The 27,379-nt window shown below is 45.9% G+C and overlaps 1 protein-coding gene across 1 annotated transcript in view; it reads left to right on the forward strand.

Annotated features, from left to right (window-relative positions):
• Positions 1-640: 640 nt before the first annotated feature.
• MICOS13 (mitochondrial contact site and cristae organizing system subunit 13) overlaps positions 641-27,379 on the forward strand; it is a 247,181-nt gene continuing 220,442 nt past the window's right edge. The window contains exons 1-2 of the mRNA XM_069648480.1: positions 641-787; positions 19,726-19,882. Of these exons, the coding sequence (XP_069504581.1) occupies positions 759-787; positions 19,726-19,882 (186 nt within the window). The 5' untranslated portion in view covers positions 641-758. The remainder of the gene's footprint in view (positions 788-19,725; positions 19,883-27,379) is intronic.

Here is a 27,379-nt window from a genome sequence, read left to right on the forward strand (position 1 = left end):
TGATTTGTGCACGTTTTAGGCCACGCCCACAATGGAAGCCACGCCCCCAAACGACCCCTCCCCCCCTCAATTTCTTACCCCGCTTAAAGCACTGGTTGAGAGCTATGTGCCCCATGTCCTAATTTCAAAGTTAGTTACAGTGTGAGTTTAACCAACGTAATTGATGGTCTCATTGCAAATGTCATCACTGATAAAATGTCTGATGCATTCAGAGATGTAATTGGTGATGTCATTTTTGTGATGATTTGCTGCGCAACAACCCTTTAAACTGTAGGAATGGTGGTTGATGCGCCACTGGAAAAAGCATTGACTCTTACAACAGCAGGACTCCTTAATACGCATTAACAAATAACTAAGGTGCAAACGTATTTTGAAAAAATGTCCTGCGACATGCTGCACGCTGCAGCGTTGTTGAGGCTCCGAAGCTCCTAGTTCTAAACCATCCGAGACCAATTCACTTTAAACATGACATGTAATTCCTGGATTAGAATCGTCGCCTGCTATTTCTTCTTTTGGACTGCGTGATTCTACCAAAATTGGCTCACCCGAATTAAATCAGTATGAAAGCGAGGCTTGATACACAAAACAACGGTTGTGAACATTACGTAAAAACGAAAGTGAACCTGACGTAAATCTCAAAGCGAGGCTTGCAACGCAGATCCTGTCAGATTGAGAGTAGCGTCTTTTCAAACGCCGGTCTGTGCCCTTGCAAGGACTGAAGTTATTTTCCTGTCCACGCTGCTTTTCTGACAGGCTTCATGGCCCCTGTTGTGTTCCAGTTCCTGAAGTAAGTTCTGTCCGGGTGCATATTAGTAAACCCTTGAAGAAGTTCTAGACCATCAAGTGGCCTTGGTGACCGCTGCAACACCCTACCCTTTCCTTTCGACCTCCGTTGCACATCGTGCAAACCATCACACTCACACATCGTGCAACCCAATTCGCTGGACCTACGCACCAATCGTCTGCCCCATCCTCCTGAGCTTCATTTTGCTGAGTTCTCAGGGAATTATATCCCCTTCTGCTGTCACCTCATTCCGGGGTTTTGTCCCTCCACGCCTCAGACTTCCAAACAGTCTGTCCTAGTGGTCCCTTCGACTGCCAGCCAAAGGAAACCCATATATCCACATTTCCCCCCCTCTCCCACGCAGTGCCTCATGATCACCCATATTATGTCCATAATACGTTCTGTAGCAAAAGAGAAAAACAATGGTTGGAAGGTTTTCGATCAATCAGCTAATTTCTCTGGGCACACCGCCAGACCACTATTTTTTTTTAGCCTGCCATTAGATTACATATGTAAATCATGCTTGGCCCCACCCCCAAATTGGGTAGTTTAGCCTGAGCTGCTAGGCCACATCCCTTCTGCACGATGTCCAGTGGTTTAGACGGCCACTGACTTGGGGAGGGCGTAGGCCCTTCCAATTTGAGGAGGGAAGGCAGAAAGGAGGACTGTTCAGTAAGTGTCTACAAGAGCCTGTTGAATTTATCACCTCTGCAAGCAGATTGTTTTAAGTGTAAACATTTATTAACGGGCAGCAGCCATAAACCTATTGTGGCAGAGGACAGAAGCATACCACGTCAATATACGTCCCATGATGAGGCCAACAAGGTAATTGCTCTGCTCAGCTTTTAGTGGCTCACACTTCCCGATGATGGGAGCATCTCTTTGTAAAGCTAAATATCCTTTGAATTTGGGTCAACGATTGATCTAATGGGCCAAAGGACGGCGCAATAGGTATTTAGTCTCCTGGAATGGGAGATTAAAATCGCAATGGTTTCATGCACCTACTGCAGATATCTGTGTAACCTGTAGGCAACACATCCAGTTCCTGGTGCAATACCGATAGGTTTGCCGGCTATGCTGGGACCTGTAGGCACCTCATATCACCCCGAGAAGGTGTTCTGTTTCCTTTCCAGCAGAAGTACCTTATCAGCACTAACCCCTATGCTTTAGTTTCCCCCCACAATACTTTCAGGGCTGTTGGGAACAGGGAAACTGCTTATGTGTGCAGAGGATAACCGATGCTGGAGGGCACAAAGCAAAGGAATAGCTGATAATGGGCATGCATGCACTTGGAGGGATTTTGGTTATTGTGTCACTTATAACCCCTTTCACAACCTGCTTTTTAAAAACTATTTCAGCCACCCCCTAAAAAGATTGTTGAGGCTGGCTCCGCCCCTGACGAAGCCACAAGCAAATCATGCTCAAACCATCTTTCAACTTTCTGCAGTGGCTTGGCAGCCTGAAGAACACTTGTTCTTCTCTGCCTGTTAATCCACTCTGACACTCTACATTTAATCTATGCACCTACTGTCCTAATCACCCTGTCTCTGTGCCTCGCTCACTCACGCCTTTTATCCTTTCTACAAGCTGTGCATCATAACCCACTCTGTGCCATTTACTATAGTTATAGCTAACCTCTTGTTGATAAATACGTGGGACAGATGGCTTTAAGAAGCTCATGAATCTGACAGCTGGTTCAAGGGTTTTTATTAATGAAACTTTAGTATGGACTTTGAAACTGCAGAGACCTTTGTCTAATGAGGTTTCTCTGGCTGTGCCTTCAACCTACTGTGGGCTCTCTTGCCATAACCCAGGCTTCACTATCGCCCAGGTTCGCGTGAACTCTAGAGATTGTCCATCTCTACTATCTCTTATAATCTTTCTCTCACTGGAAGGCCTAAATACCAAGGCCTTATCTGTTTTACTAACTCTGGCTTCCTAGGTACTCCCTACTGTAGTGTTCCCACACAGACAGTGCTTTAAGTGGGCCGCGGTCAGCCTGGACCGGGCCCCGGCAGTCTCTAAAAAGTGGAACCGAGCCGGGACCCACCCCACCACGGAGGGAGACATTATCCTGCCGCAGCCGCAACGGGAGATGCACATATAACCTTCGATTCAAGCAAGCTGATAGACATGCCAGCCAGCTACAGCTGTGGCTGGCACTTCTGTCAGTTAGCGTAACCTGACCCCTTGCATGAGGGTTCACAGGAGGAAGTTACTGTCCTTTTGTTTCACCACCCCCCCAGGTCACGAGCCATCTTTGACCTTCGGCGAAACTGGGGACTCCATGCCATATTTCTATGTTTATAAAAGATGGCTTGAAAACACAATTCCAGCCATCTTTTATAAAGCTTTGCCGATGGAGAAAGATGTCTCAAACTTTGTCCTTCGTCAAAGCTTTATAAAAGATGGTTTATATCAGCCCCTCTTAGACCTGCCCCCTTTTCCTGCTCAGATGTTTGAGCAGTCTCTGTGGTTTGTATCGCTCTCTGTTTCGGTGTCCCGCTTGCCCTGATGCATGGTGAGTCATGCTATTTGCTTCTGTGTGTGACCGGTGCCCAAGCGTTTAGTCGGTCCCATGGTCATCAGCATTCTTTAGCGGTCCACTGGGCTCTCCCATTACTGCATGGTATTGTGATTTTTGTAGTCCTGTAAGGCAATAAAAAGATCTGGGGCCACAACACTGGGTGATTGATAGTGGTACTCTCAACCCCCCTCTGGGGTGGGATCGGCTCTGGCATATGCCCTGGTGGCTGGCCTACCCCAGGCCGGGAGGGGTCCATGTCCCCTCCTGATGCAGGGAAGCCCCGCACCCTGTCATATAATTCCCTCACAACCTGCTGGTTTCCTGTAGCAGAGCAGGTGCTATAGAGTCAGTTTAACTTCACAAAACTGACCTGACCGAGACAACCAAGCTGTTAGTGTCTGCCGATGCTTTGCATTTCTTTGAAGACCTAAAAAGGCCTGGCTATGGTCAATTTCACCTTGCCCCTGAAGTAATGGGTCACATTTGTCAATCCACCACGTCTGCTGAGCTGTTTCTTGTTAGACCATGCAGTCTGCTACAAGCTCCACCTGGGTAGTTTTTCATTCCCGCTGTACCGGAACTCTGCAGCTGGCGTTGAATATAGAAAAAAGTGATCTGTGTCCCATTCTCTGTTTTTCTCTTAAATATTTCATTAGCAATTCTGTGATGGTCGGGGGGGCCGCTGTGTCAGGAGGGCCCCTCCGGTGTATGTGGCCTGCGCGCAGCAACGCCGCGCAGGAACAGACACGGAAGCGTCTGCTCGTTCCGGCGCTCCGGCTCCAACTGCCGGGCGCCGCCTTTATTCTTCACTGCGCATGCGCCGGCTTGCAAGCCGCGCATGCGCCTTCGGTGTACTACGTACACAACATCCCTCCTCTTCCCCCTCAAACGACAAAACATTAAACATGGGGCCAACGTGGCACAAACATTATATACTTAACAGACTTTTGTTGCTCAGGTCGCTGAGTCCATGATAAAGTCTTGGAACCTTTGTGGAGGGCGGCGCCCCTCTCTGCGGGGGTACCTGGGCGGTCCCATTTCGACATTCTCTGGTTCCGCAGGGTCTCCGGGCGTGTCAACGTCCTCCGGTGGCGCATCTGCCGCTTGCCTTTGGCCAGGGTCCGGTTCCTCTCCAGAGGTTGCTGGTCCTATGCGTTTGAAGAAGGACGCGTTTCTGGTCACGGTCCCACGCGCGTTCGCCGCTGTGACCATGGATCCCTTGACGTGGGTGACACCCATCGGGTGTGTCTCATATGTCATTGAGAGTTTCCCCTCTGGCTTCCTGTTTCGGACCAGGACGGTGTCTCCTACCGCTATCTCTTTTTCCGGCAGCCTCCGCCTCATTGTCTCCTTTTCGTTCCTCGCTGCCCTGTCCGCTGCCACTTGTGTGTCATCAATCACCCCCGGACGTCGCTCACCTGCTTCCGGTATCAGCCCTCTTGGTATGCGCTTGAATAGGGCTTCGGCGGGCGCGATTCCGGTGGACTGATGTGGGGTGGACCTGTACTCACGGAGGAATTCGATCAGATTATGGCGCAGGTCTTCCCCTCCATTGACGGAGATGCGAAAAATGTTATTAAGTGTCCGCATGAACCGTTCAACCTCTCCATTGGCTCTTGGCCACAGTGGGGTCACTTTACGGTGTTTGATGCCACGTTCAGCGCAGTATCTGGCAAAACGCTGCCCTTGGAAAGGAGCGCCGTTGTCAGAGCAGATCTCGAGCGGGAAGCCGTGGGTGGCGAAAATTTTGTCCATGGCCAGGATGGTGTGATCGCTGGCGGTGGATTCTACGAGCTCCACCTCGGGGTACCTTGACCACTGGTCTGTCACCACTATGAAGTGTAGGCCTCTGCCGGTCGAACCGAAGTCTGCGTGGACGGTACCCCACGGCACGTCGCTCCGTGGCATGGCTTGGATGGGTGGGCTCTTTTCTGCCGGACTCGCAGCTTGGCAAGGTATGCATGCCTTTACGAACTCGGTCACTCGGTGTTCTAGGTCGGGGAACCAGACTTTCAGCCTCAGGCGCGCCTTCATCTTGGCCATGCCTTGATGGCCCGTGTGGGCTAGCTGGAGGACTCTTGTGACCAGGGATCTGGGGATCACGATCTGGTCTCCCCGCAGTAGTAGGCCGTCCGTGGACACTGAGAGCTCGTGTCGAGCCTTCCACAACAGTTGCAGGTCTCTCTGCGTCTCTGGGTGTCTTCTGGCGTTGTTCAGGAGGACGTCACGCCATTCCCCTGTCGCAACCGCCCTTTTCACTCGCAGGAATGCCTCGTCAGAATTTGAGTCATCCGCAATGTTCTCCCTCGACAGGGCCACAGGCAGGGCTGATTCGACGACGAGATGCACAGCGTCCCCCGCGTCGGACAACTCGACTGGATTCTGGGCGTCCCTCGTGCCGGGGTGGCGGGACAGGTAGTCTGCGGGGTTGTGGGTGCCTGGGCGGTACACCAGCTTGACGCTGTATTCGATGAGCGATAGCATCCACCTTTCGATCCGGGGAGGTGGCTTTGAAGAGGTGCCTGACAGAATGGGAATCAGGGGTTTATGGTCGGTGACCACGACGACGGGTTTGCCGAGGATGTATATCCTGAAGTGTTTGCATCCCCATAGGATGGCAAGGGCCTCTCTCTCGATTTGCGAGTAGCGCCTTTCCGTGTCCGTGAGGGCCTTGCTAGCGTAGGCAATGGGTCTCATTGCTCCCAGTTCGTCGGCCTGCATGAGGACTGCCCCTAGTCCTACGGGGCTGGCGTCAACGACGATCTCTGATTCCCGGCTGGGGTGGAAGTAGGCCATCGTCTCCTGCTCTGACAGGGCCTCTTTGATGGCGTTGAATGATCTTTGTTCAGCCGCTGTCCATTGCCACGGTACGTCATTCCTGGTGAGTGCTCTCAATGGTTCTGATAGGGAGGCCAAGTCTTTGATGAATCTGCCACAGTAATTGACCATCCCCAGGAAGCTCCGAACTTCTGCAGGGGATGTGGGCGGAGGCGCATCTCTTATGTCTTTTACTTTGCCGGGATCAGGTGAAATGCCGTTCGCATGGAAGGTGAACCCAAAGAATTCCAGCCGATCTTTCAGGAATTCGCATTTTTCTTGGTGAAGTGTAAGACCCACCGCCTGGAGTCTCTCAAACGTGCGTTCTAGTCTTTTAAGGTGTTCGCTCTCTGACCTGGCGAAGACCAGAATGTCGTCGGACATGTTAATGACACCCCTCAAGCCGGACAACGCTCCTCTTATTGCGTTCTGGAAGACCTCAGCCGCGGATGAGATCCCGAAGTTGAGTCTCTTGTATTGGTACAACCCTTCGTGCGTCGTGAACGTGGTGATGTACCTCGACTCGGGGTGCAGTTCCAGTTGATGGTAGCCTGATCTGAGGTCTAGTTTGGAGAAGACTTTGGCGCCTTGGAGTTCACCGACGATGTCGTCCAGGGTGGGCGTGAGGTGGCGTTCTCTTTTGATGGCCGCATTAGGTAGCCTCATGTCCACGCAGATGCGCACAGCCCCTGGTTGCTTCGGCTTCGGGGCCACTACGATGGGTGAAACCCACGGGGTGGGCCCTTCTACCCGTTCGATGATGTCTCGGTCCATTAGCTGCTGCAATTCCGCCTCTACTTGTGCTCTCAGGTGAAACGGAATTCGGCCAAGCAGAGATCAGCGCACATTCAGTTGTGTTGTTTTAGCACAACCTAGCACTCGCTGAGATACTAGAACGTTTGAGTTGACAAAACAAACCTGCTTACCACGGAACATATAGATATCCAGCAAAGAACAAGAACATATTGTTAAATGGTAGTTGTAGAGAGCCCCATGGGTTAGATTTCTGTTAGCTTAAATGTAACCCTCAAATGCTCAGGCAAAACTTTTCTTTCCTCTCCGTTATTGATGTTACGACGTTTTTGCACCTAATGTTCCCTAGACGGTGCTATCGTGAATTTTTAGAGCCTCAAGGTTAATTTCTCAGTAGCCACAGCAGCATTGAACGATCCGTTTTTTTTCTAGTGCGTCCATAAAGCCTACGCCTAGTTTGTGGACATCACACTTGATGACGGTAAAGAAATCGCAACACATCTCTGCATTCAGAAGTTCGTTGTGTTTTAACAAAAATAATGATATTTGTTGCAGTCCTGCAGGCTACCACTTTGGTGAATGCATTTCCAGGACGCCTCCGTCATGATCATGCCCCCTCTGTGCATCCTTTTCGGGGTCCAGTAAAGTGAGCAGTTTAAGTTGTCAGGCTCCAGCCCATAGATGTTAGCCTCATGTTTTGATAGCACCTCATAACGTTTGTGAGTCCAAACCGTGTTCTGGGAGGTTCGTGGACATTGGTAGTCTCTGTAGTTGCAGCCTTCCATCCCCTTCACTTTCTCGTCTCAAAACAGATAGATCAAACATTCCCTTTGTTCAGATACCACTGGTCCAGAATACAGGTTTACTCTTGATCCTTATAATAGGTTCATCCAGATTGAAACCTCTTGTATGATAAACCTCATTCGAGAACATTTGACATAAATTGTTAGAAACTATGTAGGTTTCAATAAGAAACTATGTAGGTTTCAATATTGCAAAAAGTATTTCCAAAAGTAGGTGTCTATGGGATCAATTTAATTTTCATGAAAAGAGATATTTTATTCATAGAACAATAAATATTTATTACATAGACGCCAGAAAAGTGCTACTGTCAGACTCAGCCGGATGGGTTCCGGTCTCAGCGCCAGGACAGAAGTGTGGGACCCAGGCAAGTGAAGACAATGGTTCACCAAGAATTGACAAAGCTTACAGTTGGGTAGTGTGGCGGGTCAGAAGAAGAACATGGCCTCTGATTTGCCATTTTACTATAGTGGTTTATTAAAGGAAAGGTGAAAACTCCCAACTTTCCCTATACTAACGGTGTTCCCTACCTAACACCTAACAAACTAAGGTGCTCATCAGTGAAGTCCCAAATCAGATTCAGTCCACTGTCCACAACTAACCTATCCTGACCCTGCCTCTATTAGAATGAGTAAGGCACAGGAGAATGGCTCCCTTTTCCTGTATGATGGGCTTTCCCCAAGTTCAGTTCAGTATAGGATTCGTAAGCCGTTTTTAGCAACCACTCATCAAATCATACAATTCAGAAACAGGACTCTTCCAGGTCTCGGTGGTTTCCATTGCTTGGTTTCTCTTTCTAACTTTATTCTCTTCTCCTTTCAATGCTTTATCTTGACTGGGACACGGATAAGCGTTTCATCAACGTTTCTCACTCTCCAAGTATTCTCAATGCTTTATCTTCACTGGATCCAGTATGAGTGTTCCAGTAACGATTCTCACTCTTTGGTCTCCCTCCGAGGTTTCCCGTTTTCCCTGTTACCTGTATTCTGTGTAGATAATGTCACCAGGGTCCTTAATAGACTGGGATCTTCTTCTTGTTTCAGAATGGCCTCTTACATTTTCAGGACTGGTAAGGACTGCTTCTCCGATACTCCTGCGCTCACTGTACTCTGCGACACCTCTGTAAATGTGGTATCAGCGTTGTGTATGGACCCACCTTGTCCGGCTAGCGATCATGCCATCACTTTTCATCTGCTCTTACTCGGGGTGCCTCTCGGTACATCCTCCCTTCACCTCTGCGTTCTGCACTTCTTGCCTTTCCCAATGCGTTGTGTTGGTGGCTTTGCACAGCTCTGTTTCTCGTACAGGACGCTGCACCCTCCGCTCCAACCCCTTAATCCTTCAGCGGGTCTCAGCCAGCTGATTTCAAACTTCCCGGCTCTCTCTCGTCCCAGGGCCCCATTTCGATTTGCTCTTCATGTCTTCCTTCATAGGATGTTAATAAACATGGGGTAGTGATACTTTGTTTAAAGGGTTTCTCACAGATATTGTCCCCAAAGGGGAGTCTCTCCCGGTTAGGTCCTGCTTGCCTCTACCCGTAGGGAGGGTATTGCTTAGTGGGCCCAGCCTCACAGGGAATGCCCCCCCCCCCCTGGGATGAAGTGACGGAATCCAGTGATTCTTCACAGTAGGCATTAATGCTACGATATACCTGTGCAATGACACAATTTTGCAGCTGTTGCAATCTGATGACCAGGTAGTACCGTTATGGCGGTGCCTGACAAATGCCTATACAACAGCCCAAAAAGTTTGCTTTGCCAATGCTTGTTCTTTTTTCTTCTTTCTTTCATGCGCCTGAGAGGTTCACAAGTCTCGTAGGCCGAGGGCGGGCTCAATTTGCACTATTTTCTCAATCACGTTCCTGGTTTTGGTGGGGTTTACCACTTGAAGAACTACAGAGGTTGTTGCTTTTATTTTCTCTATTGATCATTGCAGCACATATCTGCTGTGCACGCTCCCGTTAGGCCTGCTGACATATCCCCCTGTCGCTCACCCTGGTGTGCCCCGGCCTTGCCCGCTTCGCACTCCACTGTGCACTAGTACGAAGACTCATGTGGGGAGGAGCAAAAATTGGTCTGAACGCCAAACTGACAGTAAGAGTGCATAGGGCTTATACAGAAGTGAGAGCTCCTGCTAGGGCTTCACAGCAGGGACAGCTGCTGTACAAATAGTTCCAATTAAGTCTGTCTTTTCTCCTCTGCCTTTCTTATGCCACGCTAAATGCGTAGAGCATAACTCTAAAATATCAAAGTGGTATTTGTTGGGCCACTCTGCAGCATCGGTTACAAGGACATCTGGAGAGCATCCTTGTGTGTTTCTGCACCAGAGACCTGTTATTCCAGAGTAGACATGCAAAGAATAAATCCTCCCAGTTTTCCGTCTGTCTCCAGGTATTCGTATCGATTCTGTGGGAACAATGGAAATCCTTGTTTGTTTTATGCCTGGAGGTGGTTGATGGGTTGGACTTTTTATCTAGCAGGAAAGGGGCTCTGCTACCCACCACGTTTGGGGCTGAAGGTCTCAATCTATTTGCTGTAGAACCCGAGGCAAAGCAACTTGTTTAGTCTGCCCTCAATTCGTCCTATTTCAAAGCTTTGGCTATCCTATAGCGCCAGTTTAGGAATAAAATCAACCTTGTAATGGGTGCCTGTAGTGTTCTTTGCAATCCATTACCGATTTCATCACCAAATGCAATGACCTGGTGGGCACATGCATGTTCAGAGATGTTACAGATCAGTTAATAGGAAATCCGCTTGTTCTACATTGCTTTGACCCCATGGTCCAGGAGGTGTTGTGGATGCTCAATGATACTGGTTAGAACAGGCCACCGCTATTGCCAAGGTTGTCAAACATTCTACTCATTGTATGAAAGAGTCCACATAGCAAAGCCCATCTTAAAAGTTGGGTACCATACTAAGCCAGTTTGCAAATACCCATTGATGTTCTGAGCAGAGGGCAGAAACCCATATTTGCAACAACCATACCCGGAAAATGTACTTCTTCTGAGAGTAATAGTGAATGTTTCTGTTGTGGAAGTCGCACACACATCTTGATTCTGGCCCTGCTCACAACAAAGAATTGACCAACTGCAGAAAGATTGGGTTCTTCACCACAGTGTCCCGAAATGAGACCTTCACATGTATGAGGGGGCTTATTGTGATGATATGAGCTGTCTCTTCTTCTGTGTCGGATGATCGGAGGTCGACCTCCCCAAGAAAGAAGCTGCACTTTGTCGTGGTGATCATTGATGATATCCTCAGAATCAAAATTCCCTCAAATTCACCCCCCACAACTCCAGACGGCCAATCGTTTCTGGCATCGGATACATCCTTTAATCACTTTCTAGATATGCCGATATTTTTTCTAAAAATGAAAAAAAAAGAAATTGGATCTAAAATCAAAGACCCCTAGCATGCCATCTCCGCCATTGAAGGCTTCCTTTTTGACACCAAGAAGAATACTCATATTTGTATGGATATTGAATCATTGTACACCAATGTACCCCAGCAAAGCATTTTACAGCACCACGTTGAAAGTAATTTCAATGAGTTTTCCACTGATCACATTGACGTAATATGTTGGTGCACATAGACTACTTGGAAACACAATTCTTTTCGATTCCGGGAGACCCTCTACCTTCAAGTGCAAGGCACTGCTATGGGTTCCACAGTGGGACTGGATTTGGCAAAATTGTACGTTAATGTTTTCGTAGACGCATTCATTTTCGCCATTTATAAGGTATTCCAAAGAAATATAAAATTGTGGCGCAGGTACATTTACGACGCTCGTCATTTGGGAAGGACCTGCAGAACGAATACCTGCCTTTTTTTGCATGGCTTAATAGCCTAGACTCAAAATTACATTTTACTCCTACCGTCAGTATGTCGGAAATGTATTTTCTAGATCTCCATTGTACATGAGAATTACATCCTCAAAGTGAAACCTTTCAAAAAACTGATGGACGTGAACGCTTTATTGAATTGTAAAAGCTTTCACCCCAAACTTCGCTGTGAAAATCTGCCATTCGGCCAATTCAACCGCAAAAGTTAAAAGCTGTCAGTTTATGACGAGGCAGCCAGCGACAGACACTGGCATTTGTTGAAAAAGGGACCCATGGGCCCTGTGTCTACATTGTTTGCATTTAAAAAAGAGCAAAAGTACAAGGAACATAACCAGTACAGATGTGACAAAAGGAAATATCTTGCGAACCCCCATGCTGCCAGGCTATCAGGTCACGCCCATGTCGCAGTTGTAATTCATGCAACCTAACTATTAGATTGAATACGGTGGAAGTTAGGCTAGAAAGACCATGGGCACAACGATAATTCACAAATTGTATTTCTAAAATGGTCATTTATTGTATGAAATGTCTGTGCAACAAAATCTATATTAGGATGACCACTCGCAAAATTTAAATTCTGCTTAACAGACCACAAGTACTGCATTCACACCAAAAATACGAGTGCACCTTTCGTATCCCATTGTGTCACATTCCAAAACACAGAACAAGTTCTCCATTGGACCGTGTTATTACAACTGCATGGTCCTAATGCAGATAACAAATGAAAGGAGGGATAAACTAAGAGATAGCGGCCTGATAATAAAGAATCGAAGTAATCTATCGCGCGCCTGCTTTCCGTATTCATTTTTGAGTGACGCTCGCACACTGAGTTGTGTCGCGCGGAACTTGAGCGCTTCATTTTTGTACGCACGTAGCGTTTGATGTTGGCCCTAGCCCCTGGGCGTTCTTGTTACATGTTTCCATTTCCATTTCTTTTGGTCCATAGAGCATTTCATGACGTAGAATGGATACCCACGCAACCAACCACCAAGTCAAATGGCCATTCAGTTTGATGACATGCTACATTCTAAAGCCCAAACCCTTTGAAGCCATCTGACCAGGTCCGTGCATCTCTACCTCGGGAGTTTGAAGTTTGAATGTCGACGTGAGATCACATTATGAGTTGCTTTGAAATGTATGCTAGTTCCCCAAGTTTATTGGTAAAGATTTAATGATTTCACTTTCCTGTGCAAATTCATTAGCTTGGGGGTGTTGGACCAAACGTGAGAACATTGTTTCTCTGGGACTAATGGGAGACCATGTTGAACTAATATTTTGGTTCCTCACACAGGGGAAGCAACCTGGGGAGGTTGAAGACTTATTTTTTTGTACCTATGCTCTACCTTGGAGAGCAAAATGAGTAAGAAAAACATGCATGTATAATTGTTTAATGACTTTGTCTATCCTGACATTTCAATATATAGTGACAGGCCGCTCAATTGTTTTGGCTCACACTATTATTAAGGCATTTCATATTTTATCCACAGATATATATTGTCCACAGATCTCAATCAGCTGACGGTATGCCATTTGGCACGTGAGCCACATGGAGATCTGAAATTCAATCGAGAACTGCTATACATTACTATTTAACTATCTCCTGAATAATGTTCCCTATTACTAGGAACTGAAACATGTTGGGGCATAACACTGTGTACAGTCGATAAATAACACACAGTCTGTTCTTTCTTCAGTAGGTTTTTGATTTATTTTTTCATTCGGTTGTTTATCTACACTATGTCACTGGGTATGGTGGTGTTTCTTTGTCAATATTAAGAAGTTTTAATTTGTAGAGGTGGTTGTACTGCTTCAGGAGTAATATAATGGATTAAACTCTGGCCTTTTAATGGAAAATTATACTGTTTAAAAATAAAAATTCAATACATTTTGGGAATTTAAAATAAAAAAAGTAGAAATTAAAATATGTACCTTTTTTAAAAAAAAAAAAAAAAAAAGTTTTGAAGCACTATTAATAAGCTAATTGTGCCTGTATCGGACCAGGAGTGTTTTGACGTACCCAGGTTTTCTGGGGGCTCCCCTTTTTTATCACTGTGTCCCTCTTCAACAGTGGCTTACTGTGAGGACGTGAACTGTCGCGTCCTCTCTGTCGGATGATCTGAAGTCGACCTCCCCTGTGATCATTGATGTTCCCCTCAGACTAATGCAGATTCGGGTTCAACCACACCACTGTCCCTGAATCAAATTTCATTCAAATGCTTGGTGATTAGGCTTCTTGACCTTCACCTCCCCTGATATTTTGCCTGGGGTTTTGCCTGGGATTTATAGTGGCCCCAAAATCTGTCTGCTAGTTGTCTCCCATAATCATTTTTCTTCAAGTGCTGCAGATATAGGTGGCAGGGTATATGGGACCATGGGGCTTGAGGCCCACACATAATGTATGCTCTGGTGCTCAAAGGACAAGGCGGCCAGCATTAAATCTCCTGTGGTTATATGTCCAACACCAATGTTTCCTGTAGTACCAATCTTGTAACATACACGCATTCCTTTGTGAAAAGACTCTATTATGTATTGATTTATTCACTCACTTTCTAAGGATTTACTACTAGTTCTCTTGGGATGGTATATCCTACCCATTTTTCTATCAATTTGATGCATATCTTTTTATGAAAAACAACCACAATTTATAATTGGCTTGAATTTGTGGTCTAGTCCACACGATTCTATTAAATATATTTTTATTGTCTTCCAAATCCCTCAAACACGTTGGGTATGTATACACTTTAAACATATCATGAAAACAAATATACTGACATAGTCTGTTAACATACAGTCAAAATCAAACCACAGTGTAAAATAAATTATAAAAAAACACGTAACATTTATTCATAAACATTGCGTGTTACAGTATCATTCCTTTGAACACACCAAGCCGTTAATGTATCGATTTGACATAGCATGAATAGGAGATCAATATCTAAATGCTAAAGTGCCCAAGGAGAAAATGAAAAAGTGCTCAAGTGGCCTGTAGTGGTATATAGTACTGTTGCCATGTTTTGAGGATGCTAGAGTGTACAAAGGTGCTTTTTTTACTTTAATTTTATTAGCATTTTCTTAGAGGTTAAAATACAAGAACATAACAATCTTCTCGTCATATAACAAACCCTAGTTTCCCTCCACCGCCCCATTCCCTCCCACCTCCCCCCCCAACTAATGCACAACAGATCATGTAGGACAAAAACAATCTTCATGTTACCATTCAGGAACCTCCGGAAGGGCTCTGCCATCCTCACGAATCATCGGGTTGGGATCCCATCTCCTTTTGTGTCTCTCCTTTCCTTATCGTTATTCACGATCCATGGTCAAAAGACACATGTCGTTTCGACTCCCCCATCTCCACTCCGCTCCTTCCTTTCGTCCGCCGAGAGCCACCCGACACCTGTATTCCCCAATCAGGTCTGTTGGGGCAGTTTGACATGCCCACATTCCATAATAAACATGCCCCAGTCCTGATGAAATGTCCCCCTAGTGTCATTAACTTTTCGCGCCATTCTTCCATCACAAATATGTCCTACACTTTTTTCATCGAATCAGCTTTAGTCGGTGTTACCGTACTTTTCCACTTGAGGCCACAGCCAACCTCGCCGCCCTCATCATTGCCTCCCACATTCTGGGGAGTCTACAAGTTCCCTCCTCCTCCCCAGGGACTCCTAACTATAACAGCAGCGGGTCCAATTCCAGCGAGGTCCCCACCAACTCCATTATCCAGCTGAGAAGCTCTGACCAGGATATCTGAATTTCAGGACAGGACCAACACATGTGATATAGAGAGGCCTCCTTGCCACAACCCCTAGGGGAGAGTGTTGATGTTCCCTTATACATTTTTGATAGTGTAAGGAGCTCCAGATGCCACCCATGGAGCATCTTAAAGTTGTTCTCCATTGCTGCTGTAAAAAGATTACCATAAAATATGATGTCATATACTTTTTCCCATGTATCCTCCGAAATTATCTCCCCCGTCTGCTTAGACCAGTAATCTTTGTATCGTTGTCTCCCCTCCATGTCCGCTGTTACCAGGACCTTGTACAATTTAGAGTATGCCTTTTCTAGAAGCTGCACTGTTCAGTACTTGTTCAAATGGTGTCAGGGGAGCACCATCTTCCCCTCCCATGTAGGGTCCATCAACATGCCTCTCAAGCGTAGGTATTCAAATATACTCCATGCCTCTCTCCCCAGCATTTTCCTGACCTCTATAGCCTTTGAAAGCGCCCTCTTCGAATAACTGACCTGCTCTCTCTAGACCTTTGTCGGACCACTGCTTGGAATATCTGAAGTCCCTTCTGCTGAGATCGAGGGGCGCTCCCCACAAAGAGCTCATTGGAGAGGGCCATGAGGACAGCCTGTCATTTGGACCCCCTTCCACAGGGACCAGAGCACTCCCAGGGTCAGGTGTGCCTTCACCTTTTCAGGGATCTCTTTTGGAGGGGACCACAGATAGTCCATAACCTTTTTTGGTTGTTCAAATACATCCTCCATGTAAGACCAATAAGTACCCAGGTCCTCCCTCGTGTGTTCCAGGAGTATCCGCAGTTGGGCCGCTTTGTAATAGAGATGAAAGTCTGGGAAACCAAATCTGCCCCCCAGTTCTCTAAGTAGTGTCAGCGTGGCTTTTCGCACCAATGATTTCTTTCCTTGCCAGACAAATTTCGATACCATACTATCAAGGTCTTTAAAGAATACGTCTGGGACCTTTACCGGAATCGCGACAAACAGGTACTTTTGGCGTTTCAGAAGGGGATTGGTGGCAGAGATTGGCAGTAGTTAAGGGGCCGGGGGAACTCTTGAGTCAGTTTATTGGTCATCGTGAAAATTGCATCTAAGAGGAGGGACCGGAGCTTCAGTGAAGTACTTGTGGAATGCCCTTACCGGTTATGGCGTAAACGTGGTGGGCTTGGAGGTCTGCCTGCTTTGGTGTGGCTACATCACTACTGGTATGGGCCAGAGGATGGTTGGTCCAGAGAGCTGTGTCCGTGGCTGCGCTCTCCTCCATTATGGTGACGTCATTGTCCCGCAGGTGGTATTGGCAAAGGTTCACTGTAAAAGAACATTGGTTTAACGTTCCCAGAGCCGGCGGCAGTTAAGATCTTTGTCACTGCAAGGGTTGAAAAAAGGACATTTCCCAACATGTCCCAACGTGCTCTAAGGGGCTTCCGGGAAATTGACATTACGTTACAGCAAACTACTAGGTGCCAGTGCAGATTCCAATGGACTGTATCTTCAACGCTGGTGTCGAGTTGTTTTAAAGAGGTCACATTTCACTATCGGAACTGCAAGTATGTGCGAAGGATGGCGTACTTTTCTACATCTGCTGTGATCTACAGTGATGTTTTCTACAAAGAACTGCCACGTTTGTAGTGATGCAGGAGTCAGGAGCTGGTCAGCAGAGTTTTCGAAGAAAAATGAGGATTCGTAATGGGAAGAAAATGTTTTCTGATTTTGGCGGCGTTATATTTATTGCTGAAATCTTTGGTGGTAATGTGTTAGTCAATGTATCATCGGTGCCACTCTTTGGGAGTGCTTTGTATGTTCCCATTTTTGCAATGTTATAGTTGGTGAGTGGGCTTTGATTGGTCCACCCATGCATTGGATCGAAATGTTCATAACAAGTGATTGCCGTAATGCTCGTCACATTGTCAATGTGTCTCATCCAAAAAGGGTGATGGTAATTCACTGTGTTATTGCAATATTTAATATTTAATAAGATGATCACCTTGCTATGCATTTATTGGGTGTAACCAATTTGGGCAATCAGGTCACAGTGCTGGTCTTGGCTAGAGGCTATGTTGCAGATTTGGGGCATCAACGTTATGGGCATTGACTGTTGCGAGTTTGGTTGAGCTTATAGTTGTGATGCCATCTTAGTTAAAATGATGTGTGGGGAAAAGCAGTGTTTTCTAGCTGATGTGTACTCTTGTTATGGTTATATTATGTTGTTGTTCTATAAAGTATTGGCTGAACATGTTTTGTTTGGAAGGTATTTTCCAGTGTGTGAGTGCCATGAGAGATGGTATGTATGTGGTACAAGTGATGACATGTCTGAAGTCATATAGAGATGGTAATTTATGGTGCCAAGTTTGGTAGTGTGTGGTGGTGCCAAAATGAGTATTTTGATAATTTTCTGATGATTTTTGGACCTACTGGATTTAAAGTAAATTTTCAGTCATGTCAATTCTTCCACAGGTACATTCCAACATGGACTCGGCAAGCATAACATTTTGGGACTTTCGTGTGGCGCAATTCAAATGTCTTTTACCATGTTTTATTGCTCAATTAGTCCATTTGGTTTGTTGTGTGTGGGTGAGGATGCTAGTGTGCAAGTGAGTGTAGGCATGTGGTTGCTTAGGTTAGGTACCAATTTGTGGAGCAAGAGTTGCTCAGGTCTTGTGCCAATTGTGGTGCGAGTTTGGATGCCTTGGTTGCTCAATTGTGTTCATATCGGTTGCTCAGTTCTAGGTGGAACATATGGTCGGCATGATGATGGATGACGACATTATGGTTGGCGCCATGCAGTGGAGATGTATTTGTGCTTTAGGCGGTCAGTGGTGTTTGTTTGTGTTTTGGCACAAATTGTTGTTGGCGGAAGATGAAGTAGGGTATAGATGTGATTAAGTGGTGTACGTTTTGTGCAGGAAGGTGAGCTGGTTCCCTTGAGTGAGTTTCATAAAAGGCCTGTTATGGTACTGGTGATTGTTCTGGAATTGGTAGAGCTATTTGGTAGCTACTCTAAGGTTTTGGAGGGGAATAGCTTTATTGCTTGGAGCGGTTTTCTGGATGGGTATGTAGAAGGATAGTCTTTGTAGTCTATAAATTGTTTAGTAGCGACTGTGCCTTCTGTCTCTTCCTTATGTATGTGTTATGTAAGGGGGGAGATCTGTTGTGTCCTATCTAATCTGGTTATTTTCCTGTGTGTGTGTGCCTGAGCCTGGAATGTTGAGTATGGAGTGTTGACTTTGAATGTTATGCTTTGATTCCAGAAAAGTCAGTTGGGAACTTATGCTTGGCACAGGGGGACCGGTGGATGCTTCTCTCCCATGAACTTGTCTTATGTCTACCCTGTTTTACTTACCTATGTACTACGAACCCAGTAAAGTCTGTCTGTCACCTCGGGCTCCTGAGTAATTTGTCCAACCCCAATCTTCAAATGTAACAATCAACAACTATAGGTCAAATGACAGACTACAGAATTTCCGACATGATCTTCACTAACAACGCATTGATTGCCCTTTCCTTTTTGCCCATTTCCACTACACACAGGAATCTCAGATTATTAATTCTCCCATTAATATCCACATCCACCTTTTAGCCATGCCGCTATGACTTCTCCTGCACATTCCTTTTATTGTAGGCCCAGAACCTGCCTGCAATCTCTCCAGCTAGCGTTTCAGATTTTCTCTCTGCATCTTCTCCTCCAAGTTAACCACATTACTGAAGAGGTGAGGTCTGTTTCGTTTCTCCCACGTCATTTTCTCCTTTCAGTGGGAGTACATGCGTATTTTCTGATTTTGGGATATCCTTTGGCATTTCGGCCTCTGGGTGAGGGGGTTGCACCTGCTTGGTTTTATGGGGATGAAATTGTCTGCCAAATCATTTTCTTTTTATTGGAGCTCTTAACATTCATTGTAATCCGTAGTGAGGCTGTAGGCCTGTGTTAGAGCATGCACTGCCAGTTCAAGCTGCTGCACTGTCGCCAAACATTACAGAATCTTCGTTTTGTGGGTCAGTCAACTTCTTGCAACAAGGAGGCAGGATTCAGCCACAACCACTGTTTTGTTAATCTTTAAGAGAATGTGGAAATCTTACCAAAAAGATATTAGACTTGGAGCTTGCGTCTTTTCTTATGAATTGAGGTAGTGTTATAGGATTACTTGAAAAAATGCCACGGTCAGTAAATGTTAAACCTACAAGTGCATCTGAAATGTGCCTCCTATTTACCACCCAACACACTCTCACTGAACAAACTATCACAAGGATTAAAATAAGATTTGCGGCATGAGTTTAAAGCAGCATCTGGATGTTGGGCATTGCCCTGTAACCAATATCTGTGGTGGAAATGTGGAACACAGCATGGCCCAAATACAACGCCTACATGAGATGCTCACTATAACTTTTTTTTTCTCCATTATATGTTGCACATAATGTTTTAATTTTTGAATCCTTAAGTTAACATGCCCTTTCCCTCTTTAGGTTCGTTACCAAAGTTGGCTTGGCTGGTGGTGCTGTGTATGTGGCTCATGACCAAGGACTCTTGGGGAGTAGCAATCAAGGCGATGCAGCATTAGAAAAGGCAAAGGCAGCCGTGCCACCAGCTGTGCAGGAATGGACCACCTATTTTGGCTGGGAGGTAAGAAATAGATGGACGAGTTTGGATCTCGTTGTAGGTTCCCTTGGAAGCAAACTAATGTTTCTATGGAGAACAGGAAGTTGCTTGCTAATTCATCAGTTCAATTTTAAGTCGATAGTCATTCGACATCTGTAACCAGGTCACTAACAGGCGGTTTCCTACAGCATTAACGTCCACCACCACATTGACTGACACTCTAGGTATCAGGCCCCCTGTCATGTCGGCGCTATTAAATTACAGTATATGCATTTCTCACAAGAGCCTGAATTCACCTTTGTTGGATTTATAACTTTCAAACCTTGGGTTGAATGTTTGAATGTTATAAAGTAGAGCTGAAACCCTTCTTACATTAATTGGTCCTTACCAGCATAGCTGTTCCTCTGCTTCAAATCTTACATGGAATTACAAGGACCCATGCTACATAAGGCAATTGTAGGCAGATGCCTATAGCACCTCTAGCAGAGGGCCATGGGCCATGGGCAAGCTCCAATTTGGCCATAAAACATTAAATCCTTCCTTATTGAGAGTGAATGTTGCAGGCCTGGGACAGCAGAAATTCTCCCATTGTATCCTATTTCTTTAGGCTGTGCTCTCCTAGAAGGGAAACAATTGTATCCCAATAATATTGCTCTCACCCCTGCGCAGGCATTTCCACCCTCATATTTTCCTTTCCTAAGGGGTAGGGGCGGCAGGGAGAGATGGAGGCGTGCGTAATCTTAGGTCTCCAGAGATCTTTCATCTTAGTCTTAAAGGCTCAATTTAAGACAATTTTAGGAAGGACTAACAACCATGCTTGCATTAGGTAAGTTTGCCACATATGATACTAAAACATACTGAAAAATATATTAATTACAATTAATCAATGATGTCTATCCATATTTGTATGCACATATGGTACAGTGAATTTATACCAATATACTATAGAGGGGGAATCCCAATATTCACTACTAGAGTAGTTACTCTACCTTATCTCGGGGATACAATCTTGTTAGACGTGAGAGGTAGATAGTAATAATCAACAAATTACAGACATATTTCATTAACCCTACTTTCCTGATCCAGGGTTACGGAATAAATCTTACACCTTGACGATTTGCCCCTTCATTGAAGGTAAGCAACTAAGGTTTGCACTTTACTTACTGTGGGAGTAAAAGCTAGTCTATACAGACAGCAGCTTTAATCTATGCAAATTTAACTTGCAGGTCCAAGTAGACACATAGAAGTATTTTCTGTGGACCCAGAGGACTAAACCTGCATACAACAGGAATCCCTCGGACTCAGAATCACTCGCCCCCAACGAGACTAGGTAATTACTCTACTTAGCCCGTTTAGATCAATTGATTTTATCATAAAAGAATCATTAGCAATACAAGCTTATATCTTTTTATTTTGCCTTGTAATCAACAGTTACAGCAAGAACACCCAAGTTCAATATTAAACACTGGCAACTGAATTCCATCACCTAAGAGAAGCGCAATTATAGCACGCTCCTAGTTTGTTGTCTGAAGAATTGTTGTTTTTTAGAATATGACACTACTCCTGAAGAAAGTTCTATAAATAGTTACAAGAACTGAAACATGTCGAGTTTAACCATCTAGAATTTACACTAGTATGATGATTTAACAACCTGAACCGAGGTCCCGTGAACAGTCTGAGACAGCAACTGCCTCCCAGACTGATCACTGAACCAAAGTCCTGCCACCGAGACGGAAGTTACCACTTCCCTATGACCCAGTTTAAGTGTCAAATCAAAAACTGTTTGTAATTTTAAACAATGTACTATTTTTTTTACGTCAAGTGAATGGGATATACCCACTGCTTTTTTAAGCTATTATGTGTTTTTCTAATAGATCCGAATATTAAAAATTGAAAAAAATGTAATGAATTACTTGCTTTACAGCACCATTTAATGAAATATGTCTGTACTTTGTTGATTATTACTATCTACCTCTCACGTCTAACAGTGAATTTATATTCACTAATGTATGAGGCATTAACGAGCAAAATGAGGTAGAGTGACTAGAAACGCATGAAGCAGAATAATCGACATTAATTACAACATTGGAGACTGGATAATCATTAGGGCAATGAGGGACTGGGTAATATGAGTCAGGTTGGCCAGTGAGTGACCGAGGGTGAGCAGTGCAGAGTTACTAAAGGATGAAGTAGAGTGACTAGAGAACAGGGTAGGATAGCCCAGTGAAAAGGACATTGTTACGAGTGACAGTGAAAAGTGAATGTTGAGGCGATCAGCTGATCCGGGCTGAATGTTAATTGGGTCAATGAAAAAGATACTGTAATCACGGAATGACACATAGTGGCCCTGTTAAGAAAGCAGTGTGAACCATGAATGATTGGAGTAAAGTGAACAGTCCAGTGTTCAGAGAGACCGGTGGGCATAAACATTGATGCAAGCAGGGTGCCAGTAAGTGGGGCAGAGAAGCCAGTGAAGACCCTTGAAATAGAGATGATGTTTAGCAAATGAAAAAGTGAGCAGGGAGTAAGGTGGAATTACCAGCAAATGAGTTGGTCTGACCAGTGAATGCGACGTGGGAAGTGTGAGAAACCTGATGGAGTCTCGCCCGCTGGTCCCTGGAGATCTGTCATCTAGGTGGCCAGGACACGGCCATCGCTATTGGATCCAGTTCCTGTGGGTGGACCAGTGGGAGAGGATCACCTGGATGAGGGGTGTTCAGGGAGTGGAAGGGAAACGCTGACAGTTGAGATGTGGTACCCCCTTCATTGCAACACCTTTTCCCCGTCCTACCTGTAGGATACTTGGAAGCTCTATCCTGACCCCCTTTTCCGATACAAACACTTTCTTACACCGTAACAGACAATGGACTAACACCAGAGCCGTTTACCTGACATGTCCCAATACATAGGTCAGGCTGAGTCGGGCAATTGACAATACCCACGCACACCTGACGGCCCTTTACCTTCCACAAAGGGATAAAAGGCGGAGCACGAAAGCACACTTCGAGCAAGGCCTACCACATGAAGAAGCAGCGGATCCCAGAATGGCGATTTAAACGGAGAAGGAGGACTACAAGGAGGGAGATGCCCTTGCCAACCCAGACCTGCAAAGCCTCCGAAAGAGAGAACATAAGACCCGGGATTAACAGCTGGCGTGGAGAGTAGCAGATGTCAACGGTGCACGGGGGCCTCCTGCATTGAAAACCCAGGCACTGTGGCACGCTGGCTACCATGATACCATCCTTGACTCCAGAGGCAAGACAAGCCTACGGGTTCTGCACAGCTGGTGAGTCAGAAAGAGCTGATAGCGAACCGAACTGTGTTGAGTCCAAGGTTGCAATCGGAATCATACTATGAATGCAAGGAACTGATGAACAAAGAACTTGTGTGTTTATGAACTTTAATGAAAGCCCAGTTAAGGTCCAGGTGCAGAGGGGTCCGGCGTCAGGTGGACGCTCATTCGAAAGACTCTGACCTGTTTTGAAAGTGCAAGAACCAGAAGGCCCTAGGAGAGGGTGATGTGAGTTGTCAGAGTGGTCCTACAAGGGTCATGTCAATTCCCTTGTACAATAGTAAGTCTCTGACCCATTGCCGAAAGAAAGCCAGGGGAAGGCTCTCCCCTGCTTTCTGATAAGAGTGCGAGTAAAAGCATGAACTGTGTTAAAGATGGCTATGTGAACCCGACGAAGGGATGCCAAGGGAAGAGCTGACAAGAGTGAATCCCGTACTGTGATAAAGCAAGTTGAACTGTGTATCTGACAAGAGTGAACCCGGCCGAGGGTTGTCCACAGTGAGAAGTTGTTCAAAAGTATATTAAGACTCTAGAAAATTGCAAGCTACATTTGAAAGGCCGTAGCGAACCCGACAGAGGGAGGCCCAAGTTGCAAGGAGGATCTGAGCCTGGCGGAGGGAGATCCTAGGGGGCGAAGAGCAATCGCCCAATGTGAAAGATCACTGAAGGAACTTTTTGTTAGTTTGTTGTTTTGGTGAAGCAGGCCTAAGGCAAGAGACTTTGTAGAAAAGAGACTTAGCCTCTGAAGATCTTGGTATCATTGAATGGAGCTGTAACCTCATGCAGGAGTGTGCTGTGCTCAGAAGCCGCCTTGTTCCGTGCCTAAAACGTGGGGAAGGGAGACCCAGCCATACCATACCATCATGACTTATGTGAACACTTCTTTCTTTTTTGGTGAACATTATCACACACTCTTTTTGTATAGGATTGGCAATAGGTTTTTCTTAGTATAGGCCCGTTTATTTGACAAGATGCCACTAGGACTGCCTTATTATTTGATGGTCATATTTTGCTCCCATCTTAGATTTAGGTTTAGATTAGGCGTTTATCCCACCCATTAAAAAAAACACCCTTGAACTGTCGTCACTTGTGTTTGTCTTTACTGTTGCCACCATGAGTTCATTACAGAAGAGAATAAGGTATCCTAGGCAGTCAATGGCAGTCTGATGGGTAGGATTAGTTTAAGCCCTGAATTGATTGTTTATTTTTTATGCGCTTATAAACAAGTGTTTCAAAATGCATCCAAGCATGGAAGAGAAAAGACATAAAGGAGGACAGGACAAACTCTCTTACTAGGCGTGGTACATTCAGATCATACAGGTGCAACAAAGCAGGAAGTGTGTGGGGGTAGAGAGGAGGATAATACGGACCAAGTATGCCCAGTCCCGTCAGAACATGGGTGAAGTGCAGAGAGATACCACTCTCGTGTCGTAACCGAAGTGCAGTAGTGCTGAGGCAAGTGCAAAGGCCGGAGGCAAGTTCAGGAGATTGGTAAGGAAAGCTTGGGACCTGCAAGGCTCTAAATGTACACCAGGCAACCAGTCAGCGAAACTGAGCAGAGGTAGACGTTAGAATGGAACATTCTGGACAGTAAATGGGTTAGTCTGAGCAGTAAATAGAATGAGACCAGTGAATAAAGCAAACTTGGCAGTGAATTGGCTAGTGACCAGTATTTGAAGCCGTGAACACAGTAGGGTTATTAGAAAACGACTCAAAGATTCTACTGTCAATCCTCACTTAATACGTGGCAGACAAAACAAGTTTGGAAAATTGATGGTGGTAGAAAAGTGTTATTGCTTTATTTGCATAATGTAGACATCTGGACATATTATTCTTTGTATTATACTTGTAAGGTGGTTATCCCAAGGGGGAAAAAGGGTATGGCGAGAGTAGCTACCTGTAGGAGTCCTGAGCTGGGGATACTACACCTTACCGCACACATGTGCAAATGGGAACCCAGGGGGGAATGGTCTAATACTTGCTTTATAGGCTGCCCAGCCCATACTGGACAGATGCTCTGTTTTGTACCAGGTCAAAATAAACAGTCACAGCCAGATAAGGTTTGGATGGAGTTACCACTCCTTCTTTATTTAACCATCTCAAAGAACAATAAACGCAATTCAGGGTTCTCAAGTTATATAGTAGATACTTTACACAATATAAAAATGGAGGACCAGTCTTATAATTTTTACCTTCTTATTTTGGTCTCCAATGAGTGTACTTCACATTTACCCCAGTGTGACACTGGAGGATAGCAATACCCTTCACAATTGGATCCCACTACAAAGCTACTTAAAGTACAATTACTAATGACTTGACTACAGTTTCATTTGTACCAAACTCCTATTATGCTCCCTTTTAGATGGGAGAACCCGAGCAACTTCATTAGGACTTCTGGTAAGTGAGTAATTTTCTCCCGGATATCCCTTGGAAACCTGCGAGGAACGAACCCCACTGATGGGGAGTTCAGACACCTGATCTGGGGCACCAAGTCAGGCGGGATGCCTGGGCGCGAGTTCTTAACTGCCCTGAGCGGCTAATCTCTTCCACTGAACCGCAGTAAGACCGAGAGGGCCTATACATGCACCCCTGTCCGACTGTCTCTTCCATTTTTCCCCCCACTCTCTAACTCTGCCTAACTGGGAGCCTGTTGCAGACTGAAATCACCACAATACTGTGCTATCCCATATACCCTTTTCACCCTCTGACGTTTCTCTTCATTTAAGAAGTAAACACGAAATTGACATCCACCAAAACGGCTGCAAGTGCTGGGAAATGCACAATGCTTTTAAAGCTCCAGTGGTCGGCTCTAAGCAGCCGACTCGGTATACTTTTCCTCTCCTACCTCCTGTCACAGGCGAGGGGCGGGAACACTACTGTCAGCTACACCTGACCCATAGACTGCTCAAACCTACGGATGCTACCAGCACGAGCTGGGCTGCACACCACACTCCGGTGCTCGCTGCCTCGACCCTGATAGAGGGGAGAGCACAGCCCGGCACGGTGCTGCCCTACGTGGTCCTTGGAAGCACGGAGGTCCTGGACGTGTCTCTCTCTCTCTCTCTCTCTCTCCCTCCCCCTCTCCCTCTCCCTCTCCCTCTCCCTCTCCCTCTCCCTCTCCCTCTCCCTCTCCCTCTCCCTCTCTCTCTCTCCCTCTCTCCTGCGCTGGTCTGCACTATATACAAAGCGGGTCCTCTCCACCTGCTCCCCAGAGCGGGGAGACGGTCACAGGATTTTTTCAAGAATTGCCTCATGTACGCTCCCAATCCCCCTGTGGGCGGCTCATACCAAGTCCACCCACGGGCCATGGAAGAGCTAAGGCCTGCAGACGCAAAAACAGGACTGAACTTTCACTTATGAATCTCCCTTTCTCCTATATAAATAAACTCCCACGCTGAAATGGTTGGTGTTTTACACTCTCCCTCTGGTCCTTCAAAACCCTTGTCCCTAAGGGTTTACCTCCTCTTTGGGTACATAGAATAGCATATGACATTTATCATTCCACAACAGTGGTACATTCCACCAATGTTGAGCATAACACCTTGGATTTACTAATAGCACTGTACAAGTAGTAGAGGACGCCTGAAATCCTTTTCTGATAGCTTCCGACTGTTCTCCTGGCGCATCGTAATTCTGCATTCTCACTGGCCTTACTTCTCGTTGAGATCGCCGCAGTTCACAAGGTCCCTCTGAATGATCTTCAGATGTATCCTCGGGAAGTTCTATTGACTCAGGCGGCTCAACGTCAGCCTCAGAGCTGATCCGTGGCAATTGTTCCACAGAGGGCGTTGGCAAGAATTCTAGGACACCACCTGTGGGTAGTTCTCCCCGGTTCTCCAATTGTCTGAAGAGAGCTGGAGTTGAAACCTCTTGTCCAATCCAATAGGCCATCTCTGAGCCTTCAGAAATATCCTCTCCTCCTTCGGCTATTGGTTCGGATGGCAAGTCGGAGTGCTCAGGTGATAGCTCAAAAAGTTTAGGCCCTTTATTCTCCACTGTTTTCTTGTCTTTGGCATTTGAGGCAACATACAGTACAGCTTCCCCATGGCTTCTGTCCAATGCTGTAGCTCGAGTGCTCCTCTTACTGGGGGAAAGAGGGGTTTCACCAGCAGTCGGATCCATCTCCACATTGTCCCCTATAGGCAAGAGGTGATTGCGGTGGAGGGTTTTTACATCCCTCTGGGTGCCGTCTTTTCTCAGTCGAAACACTGGCAATCCAGTCAACAGTC

Source organism: Ambystoma mexicanum, chromosome 1p (genome assembly GCF_040938575.1).
Source record: "Ambystoma mexicanum isolate Mex_15411 chromosome 1p, UKY_AmexF1_1, whole genome shotgun sequence".
NCBI lineage: Eukaryota > Metazoa > Chordata > Amphibia > Caudata > Ambystomatidae > Ambystoma > Ambystoma mexicanum.